The sequence below is a fragment of the Lygodium microphyllum genome, chromosome 13 (assembly GCF_053477565.2).
Source record: "Lygodium microphyllum isolate KBCC chromosome 13, Lygodium_microphyllum_v1.1.10, whole genome shotgun sequence".
NCBI lineage: Eukaryota > Viridiplantae > Streptophyta > Polypodiopsida > Schizaeales > Lygodiaceae > Lygodium > Lygodium microphyllum.
Genome location: NC_141147.1, coordinates 22894610 through 22904061, shown reverse-complemented (window position 1 = coordinate 22904061; position 9452 = coordinate 22894610). Strand labels below are relative to the sequence as shown.

General features: G+C 48.2%; 1 protein-coding gene across 1 annotated transcript; it reads left to right on the top strand.

Annotated features, from left to right (window-relative positions):
* Positions 1-7525: 7525 nt before the first annotated feature.
* Positions 7526-9203, top strand: LOC148026417 (uncharacterized). The gene has a single exon (XM_087690300.1). The coding sequence runs from the start codon at positions 7527-7529 to the stop codon at positions 9201-9203; it is 1677 nt and encodes a 558-aa protein (XP_087546426.1). The 5' UTR covers position 7526.
* The last annotated feature ends 249 nt before the right edge of the window (positions 9204-9452 follow it).

Genomic DNA, 9452 nt, shown 5'->3' with positions numbered 1-9452 from the left:
TGTATTCAGCCATGCCTTGCAATGCTTTGTGGGCTAGCTTTCTCTCCTCTTTTAGATCTGCGATGATAGCATCTGCTGTCCTACCGCAGTGCTCATACCGGGCGTGTGCATCGTAACTGCTTACTAGCTGAATAGCATTTGGGAAGACGTTCAAATCGAGTTCCTCATTAGACCAGTGGTCTGAGCTTTCCTCTACCATTGTCGAGTTGTCTTGCTCCACCAAGCTGTCGATCAGGTTCAGTAGACTCGTTAAATCCACGTCGTCAGTGCCCCTTGCTTGGTCCTAATCTGCACTTTGATGGTTTGTCTATGTCTTGGGTCCTCTCCTATTGGTGGGTTCCTTGAGTGGTTTATCTGAGTGAGTTCCTTTAGTTATTGAATATAAACCTCAATTTATGATTACTCAGTGCTACATGTGTCGTTTCTCGTGCACACATGCTCAATCAGGCTTTCAGCTTTCTTAAGTGTATTTCAAGTGCGGAAATTCAATGTGAGTGCAGCAAGAAATTCCTCGACGTCTTACACACTCTCGCTTGTTTCGGGCCTGATAGGCTTGTAGATCAATTTTCTGGCCATTTTGTCAGGGTTTAGGGTTTTTCTCATATGTCGCCTTGTTTTTTTCGGTTATCAGGTTTTGCAACTCAGCGGTTCGCGTCTAAGTCCTTGGGTCTCACAACTACCTACTTCTAGCAGCTAAGCGGCTACACGCTACGATTTTTTCCTATTACGTGTGCTAGAATCAAGTTCTGAGTGCCCGAAGGGTCTCAACAGTTTGCGCTGCTGCGTATTAGCCGGGTCAGATCAAATTTCTAAAAAATTTGATAAAAAGTTGCACTCTGACCAACCGGTCCAAATTGCAGGGTCCGAGTAGGTCACTCGGACAGGCCGAGGCACAGGGCCGAGGGCCGAATTTCAGGGTTTGACTCGGACGGTTTTGATTCGAACGATCGAATGGCAAATTCGGACAAGGTGATTCGGACGGGCCGAGGCACTTGGGCCGAGGGCCAAATGTGGAAAGTGGTCGAATGTGAAAAGTGCCCGAGGGCCGAGGACCGAATTTGAGGCCGAATGTGCCACGTGGCCAAAAGTTTGACTCGGACGGGCCGAATGGGTGGACTCGGACGGTTTGCCTCGGACCGTCCGAGGGCGAGGGCCGACTAGGGTTTGGGCTGAGTGGGCCGAGTGACAGGAACCGAGGGCCGATTCTGGGACTCTGCCCAAAAAAGGCCACTTGGACGGGCCGAGTGCGGCGTGCGTAAACAGCACGAACACAAATTTGATCGATTCACAATATGTAAGCAAGCACAATGGCCATGCACTTCCAGATCTTATCTAGGGGAGTAGAGGGAGAGATTCATATACCTGAACGGGCTGGTAAGCATGTCGGTGATGCGATCGAATCGATGCGGGCTGGAGCTCTCTCTCTAAAATGGCACAAATGAGCTCTCCCTTGTCCTCTTGGCTCTTATACCCCTTCCCAAGTGTGATATTGATGCCCCCAATCACTCACTTGCCGATCTTAGGCATCACTAGCGAGCGTTTTACCCATTTTTGCACGATTTTTACCCTGTTTTGCCCTGTTTTGAAACAGTAAACCCTATCCTTCTCCGGTTCGATTTCCTAATTCTAACCTATGCTAAATGCAACAAAAATTGAAGGCAAAAAATTGAAATAAATTCTCCATGTTTTCCAATCATCAAACAACCAAAATATCCCAAAATACTTACTTGTTTTGAAGATAAAAAACACCCAACTTCCTACCTATCTCAAGCTCCGTTTTGGGGATGAATCCCTACTTCGATGCTCGATATGAGGCACGCAAGTGCTCAAGCTTGAATCTGTTGTTCCCGACAATGAAACCAAAATGTAGTGGGAGCTCACGCTCAACCACCAAGACCCACGGACCGCTTATTGGTTCAAGCGTTTCAAGCGAGCTCTAATGGCTATCTCTCACCTAGCCGACGCGCCGTCAATCCTATGAGTGTAGTAAGCTTACCTTGATGCCGATGTGAGTAGACTTCTCCCTCGCACACCTTGGTAGCTCCACGATTCTTGATGCTAGCTCAAGCATCCTCAAGCCTCCTCCATCTCCAAGCTCCATCCTCCATAGCCGCACGCGCGAGAGAAGAGAAGAGAAGAAGAGAAGAGGAGATGGTGAAGAGCTTCACCCTCTTGATCCCTCACTCCCACACACTCACTCCCTCACACTCTCACACTCCCTCTCTCAAGAGCACACACAAGCAAGAAGAAGAGAAAAAGAGAAGAAGAAGAGAGCTCTTGTTAGCCACACACCAAAATAATGAGATTCCATTCACTTTTTGAACTTTATATACAAACCCTAAAATCCCATGGGCACCCATCCCCTTTTTTACATGACCGGCCATTGTGGCAAGCTCTTTTTTCCATTTCCCTCTTCTAGCCTTATGCCTCTAGCTTATGCCCATCTAATATTTTACAATTGGCACAGAAGGGAGCCTAACGCTCTTTTACAAGAGTTTTCCAAGTTTTTTGAGGCGCCTTTCATTTAAAATTGCGCCTTTGGTCTCGGCTTAGCTTCTAGAGGTTGCCTGCATATCTTTGCTCTTCTTCCATGCTTTTTTCACTTTTTTCTTCATTTTCTGCCATCTCGACTTGGGGTTAACAGGGAGGTTTTCCAGTCCATACCTCCTCGGTAACCTGAAAATCCAAACCACTAGAAGGTGATCTGTTTATGATATGTACAGTTGTACTAACTGCCTCAGCCCAAAATCTATGTGGTAGGCCTGCATGGCTAAGCATACTACGTACACGCTCCTGGATGGTTCTATTCATCCGCTTAGCCAAACCATTCCGGGGGGGAGTGTAGGGGGCGGTCAACTAATGCTTAATACCCCTCTCATCACATAACTGCTCAAAAGTACGTGAGACATACTCACCCCCATTATCTGTTCTTAGGCATTTTAGCCTATACCCAAACCAATGCAAGCCATCTCTAAAACACAACCAAGACATCAGATTTCAGCTTAATGGAATAAGCCCAAACTTTCCGTGAAAAATCATGTATGAAAGTAACAAAATACTTGGCACCACCCATAGACTGACAAGGCATGGACCCATAGACATCCGAATGTACCAATGCCAAGGGCTCACTCATGCGTGGCCTACCAGAATTTTTAGGCGTAGACCTAGTCTACCTGCCATAAAGACAATGCTCACATGAATCAAAACATGCATAATCAAGGGGCGGTAAGTATTGCAAACCAGAAAGCATTTTCATTCCCTTAAAAGACATATGGCCCAAATGGGCATGCCAAAGAGATACACGTGGGATAGAACCCACAGACAAAACATGATCAAGGGAAGGAGCTGATACAATTAAGGGATATAGGCTACTAGCCTTGGCACCTCTCGCAATCACAAGTCTGCCATGAGTGATCTTCCATGCAGAGTCTCCAAAACATACATGATATCCTGCGTCATCAAGTTGTCCAGCTGACATGAGACTGCGTGTCAAAGCAGGTACATGACGTACATCCTACATAACAAAACTGCTGCCAGAAGGAAACCGCAGCCTAACATCACCAATGCCCACAATATCAAGAGAACTGTCATCACCCAAGTGCACAGAACCTGAAACAATATACGGTATGAATGAAAGCACTCTCGGCAAGGTGTCACATAAAAGGACGCACCTGAGTCCAAGAGCCAACACTGTGCATACATAGAGTGTATCTCTGTCATCTGTGAAGCATTAGAAAAAGCTGCAAGAATATAATCATCATCATCAACATCCTCATGCTACATAACATTTATTTCTTCAATTTTAACACTTGATTTTGCAGGCACTATGCTACGATCAGAAGGCCTATCCTACACTTTGTCTTTCCCCTTATCTTTGCGCCTTTCATTGCGCAGTTCATGGCATTGTGGCCTAATATGGTCCTTTTTCCTACAATGGTGACAAGTAACATCTGCATTCTTGCCATGGGATTTGGTACATGACTTCCCACGAGACTTGGACCAAGATTTCTAAGAATCCCGTCCACGGCCACTACCACTGCCACTGCCATGCTTTCCATATCCATCATTCCTACCTCTAACTGTCATAGCATACGAAACACGAGAGGCATCCAAATTCTTACGGTTAACCTCTTCCTACAAAAGAGCACTCTCAACATCAGATAATTTCAAGGTAATAGTAGAGGAACATAATGCAATGCGGAATACATCCCATGACTCATTAAGAGTACCAAGCAAGAAAAGAGGAGTGACATCCTCTGCAAAAGTGATGCCCTGCGAAGTTAAGTTCTTGAGTATAGCATGGAACTGGCTCAAGTGAGCAGACATGGTCACATTCTTCTTCATGCTCAAAGCCAGCATCATGCGGACATAGCATAAGCATATGATGGTCGATAAGCATGAATCCAACACCCAAGTATGTCAGATAAACATCTGCCAGTGAGTAGGCACATCCCCCAGGCAACGGGCAAAGTGTTCCTACCACTACCAAAACTTGACATAAGTAGGTGTCAGTTCACAAAGATACGGATCCAAAACTGAGACTTAGCTCATAAGCATACAATGAACCAAGACATATGATGTATCATCCCAAAAGGTAAGAAGTCCCAAAGTCTCAAGTGTCTGTAATTGCTCAATAGCATATAATGGCTCAATGCATAAAAGTACGACCTGCTCAATGTCTGATAAGCATTCAAGAATGCTCCCACTGGCACAAAAGTCGTATGTACGAGCTCAAGAGTTCAAGCCAAGACAAGACACAGTGCCAATGAAATAAGTCCAAGACAATACATCAATAGTACATCCCAAACATGTAGGCGGTAGAGCATCCGCATGTAGCATCCATAAGCATATAAGGCATCAAGTACATCCCAAGATACAAATCTGGCAAGCCAATAAATAGCTCAAGTAAGCTCCAAGAATCCAAGGTCAAGCCAAGACCAAGCTCCAATAGCAATAGGCTCCAAACAATGTAACTAGCATGTAGTAATGGCATAGGCTAAGCATGTCAAGACCAGGTCAGACATAAGCAACATACATGCCATAAGTACATCCAAGACGGAGCATCCAGATGCTTTGCAAAGTGAAATCAATCTCAACCAATGATCCCAAATCAAAACCAAGCTCTATGTCGAGCCCCAAGTGTCAATACATCACCATATATGTCTGAAACATAGCCTGAAAAGCATATGCATAAGTATACATGAGTAAAATGACTTCAGTCCAACTATGTACAGCAATGATTTACTATCCAAAACTGAGAATTTCAGCACCAAAATCAGCTCCAAATGGTTTCCAAACAATAGGCATACATTCCCCTAACACCCGGGCATCAAACGGGACCAACCGGGCATCAAATGACAATGCCAAACAAGCTATAGCATCAAATGTCAGTGTAACACTATCATAAACTGCCTGTGGACTGTTATGAGAGTCCCAAAACAGTGTTAAATCAGTCCAAATGGTATGCCAACACATCAACCATCAGAACCAAGCATCAAAGCATGTTCATATGCCCGAAATGGAGCCTTTCCAAGTGCCAATGGAGGGGGAGAGCTGCTGTTGTGACTGTCAATGCTGAAGACACATATGGGAGGGCTGCGTGATTCTACCAATTGTAAATGCTGGTCCTATGGCTGCAAACAATGGTGTCCAAGCTTCGGAGGGGTTCGATTAAAGCGAAGGAAGGCTTCAAACAAGCTCCAGCAAGTCTTGTTCAAAGGCAAGTGAGATATGAAGCAAGGGAGATTCAATGGTGGTTGCCCCAATCTTGTTTACAGCATGTGAGACCTAAGAACTGAAGTAAACCCTAAAGAAAATGATCAAATACCTTTGATGTAATGCCCTGAAGGTACCCAACAATGCCGGGAAGGTGCTCAAGAAGCCGGGGAGTGATGGGAGCTCGAAGGAGTCAGATATGGCTGCCGAGAAGGAGACACAATGCAAGTAGGGAGTTGATGGGATGCTGAGACTGCCACGAACCAAGCTCAAGAGTCGGAAAGCAAAGCTCTGATACCAGTTGAAAGGGAGCGATGGATCGAAGGTTGGACTCGAGAGCTATGGCGGGAGAGCAAGAGCAAGAAAGGGAGAGACTAGAAATGGGAACTCCAACAGTCACAATGTGTGACCGGGTCTTCCTTTATTCAAACAGTCACTAAAAGAATAAAGAATAAAGTGATGGTGACGTGTGCCCACCACCTGCAGTGTGCAGTGGCGGTGATTGTCAGTGTAGTAATACACGGGCGGCTAGGCAAAGACGCCTTTACCCCCAACAATGGGTCTACTAGAACTCAAAGTTCTGAAATCCTCTAAAGTGTTGATCCTATGTGTCTATTAAGGTCTCCATGCCATTTGGCTGCTATCCATATAACTCTTGTATTATATCATCCATATAGCTCATAATGTGTTGGAGTTATATAATATTTCAAATATCAATCAAGAGTATCTATTGAGATTTGCATGCCATTTGTCTACCATCCATATAACAGCTATTATATAAGGCCTACGAATTCATGTAATGTATCAAGTGAGATCAAACTCAATTCATTTTAATGAGTTTTCTTTCTACAAAATTATCTGAGTATTTTTGTATTATTTTTTTCATTCTCTTGAAATGAAAGGTGTGGGGGATGAGAATCTTGCCATGGGTCCATATGAGACCATTTTAAAGCTTGTACTGGGAGTTATCACCCATTAATTGATGGTGTAATTTCTGAAACATATGGCTAAATTCTTCATTTAGCAAATAGGCCTCCTAGAGCTCCTTAGCCTAATCACTATGTGGTTTTGAGATAGATGATATGATGCATCCCCACATATATGAGAGTGAATTAGCCGCTATATTATCTTTGCCTTTGGTATGAGAGATGTAAAAATGATGATTTTTAAAGGTTTCTATCTATCTCCTCATAACCGGATCCAAAAAACATCAAAATGACTCGATATTTTTAATTTAAACTCTATATGATATGAACAGTTTAATTATTAAAAAACATTTAACAAACTCAGTTGGAAGAAAAAATTTACAATGGAAGACTGTTAAAAGACACTGTAATGACCCCTTTACGCTAAGCAGCAGTAGAGCAATTTAGAAGGAGCTAAACGACAAAATTGGACCGTGGTGTGACGGAAGCTGGGGAGGTGGAACTCGTCTACCAAGACGATCTGAAGCTCGGTCAGGACTCAGCAGTCAGCAGGCCGGCCGGGCTTGCTAGTGCTCGCCAAGGCGAACTTGAGAAGGTTCGGTCTGGAGATGCCACTGATCGTGGGCTGACTGGGCCGTGGCAAAGTCGACTCGCAGGCTTTTCTTCTGTAGTTTGACAAATTGCAATCAAAGACTTTACGTGGTGTGAGAATCGAAGGTCTTTCCTGATCAGACCTCGTCAGACAGGGAAATGCCGTCCCAACACTCGATATGATAAATGGCGGGGCGTATTCTTCTTGCATAAACATTACCAACCCGCCTGTCGTCTTACTATTAGCTTCTTTGCCTCCTCCTCCTCCTGCTGCTGCATAGGATACCATTGATGATGGCTTCCCACGTTCACCGCGTTATAATTACCTGTAGCCCTCGCAACTCTACTCCTGTCGCTTCCTTGATATTCTCGATCGCCCTCAGCATGCTCATCATACAGCACTGCGTAACCGGCACCTCGGTGGCCGCAGCTGCCTGCGTGGCGCAGGACCGGGCGGCTCTTCTGGCCGTCAAGGGGGCCGTGGCCAAGGACCCGTCTCAGAAGCTGGCGGCGTGGACGGCGTCCATGTCCGACTGCTGCTCCTGGGAGGGCGTCACCTGCGAGGCCAGCAGCGGCCGCGTGGTGCAGCTGGACCTCTCGGGGGGCAGGCTGCAGGGGGTGCTGTCGCCCCTGCTGGGCTCCCTGTCGGAGCTGCAGCTGCTCAAGCTGCAGGAGAACAGCTTCCAGGGTAGCATCCCTCCGTCTCTGGGCAAGCTCACCAAGCTCCAGCAGCTGTCGCTAGCCAACATGATGACCGACAGCGGCAGCGGGGGGGGCCTCACGGGAGCCATCCCGGAGTCCTTGGGGCAGCTCAGCGGCCTCCGGGAGCTCGACCTGTCCTACAACGCGCTCTCGGGTGGCATCCCGGAGTCCTTCGACCAGTTGACCAGCCTCCGGGTGCTCGACCTGTCCCACAACATGCTCAGCGGCCCGCTGCCCAGCGCCATCGGGGGCATGGCCAGCCTGCAGCACATCCGCATCGCCAACAACCTCATCAGCGGGTCCATCCCGCCCTCCTTCGGCCTCCTCTCCAACCTCTTCACCGCCGACCTGGCCCTCAACAACCTCTCGGGCGTGGTCCCGGCCGCCTTCACCACCAACCTCACCAACCTCTTCGTCCTGTACCTGGACCACAACGCAATCGGGGGCCTGCCCGAGGACATGAGCAACCTCCACAGCCTGCAGGTCGTGCGCCTGGACGGCAACCCGCTGGGCGACATCAGCAGCGCCTCGTCGGCGGCCATATCGGGCCTCTCCACCCTGCCCAAGCTCCGGGAGCTCCACCTCAGCTCCTGCGGCCTGTCGGGTCCCTTCCCGCAGTGGGTGGCCAACCTCAAGAAGCTTCAGGGAGCCGACGACAACTCCAACGAGGTCACTCCTCTCATCGACCTCTCACACAACGCCCTCACAGGCACCATCCCGCCCGAGCTCGGCTCCATCGCCAACCTGCAGAGCCTGAATCTCTCATACAACGCCCTAACGGGGGTCATCCCATCCGAGCTCGGCTCCCTCGCCAACCTGCAGAGCCTGGACCTCTCGTACAACAACCTCTTCGGGGCCATCCCAGCCGAGCTCGGCTCCCACGCCAACCAGCTGCAGAGCCTGGATCTCTCATACAACGCCCTAACGGGGGTCATCCCAGCCGAGCTCGGCTCCCTCGCCAACCTGCAGAGCCTGGACCTCTCCTACAACAACCTCTCCGGGGCCATCCCGACAGATCTGGCCAATCTCAGTACCTCCCTCCGCTTCCTGTCGCTGCAGGACAACCAACTGTCCGGCAACATCCCTGTCGCCTTCGCGACGCACCTCCAAGGCCTGGCCTCCTTCAACGTCTCCGACAATCAGCTGGCCGGTCGCATCCCACCGCAGCAGCCCTTCACCACCTTCCCTGTGTCCTCCTACCGCCCTGGCAATCCTGCCCTCTGCGGAACCCCGCTCCCCGCATGTACCAGGCGGCGCCTAATGCGCTAGCAGTATACAGCATAGTGTTAAAAGTACATCCTCCTTCGAAGTAAATCCATTATCCATTCCGCATTAATCCAGTACTGCACAAGATCGTGAGATGAAAGCCCATTGCCAAAACAAAACCACATCGGGCAAGATTCCATTGTCAAGCCTCTCTCTCCTAAAGCCATCCTAAAAAACTATTCCTATCGGGCCTAAAATTTGAAGGTTGCAACACCCTTCAAAGGGGGTTTTGCCCTTCTAGAGAAGGGTGAT

Coding starts and splice junctions, on each gene's coding strand:
- LOC148026417 (XM_087690300.1), top strand. CDS start 7,527: ATGGCTTCCCACGTTCACCGCGTTATAATTACCTGTAGCCCTCGCAAC.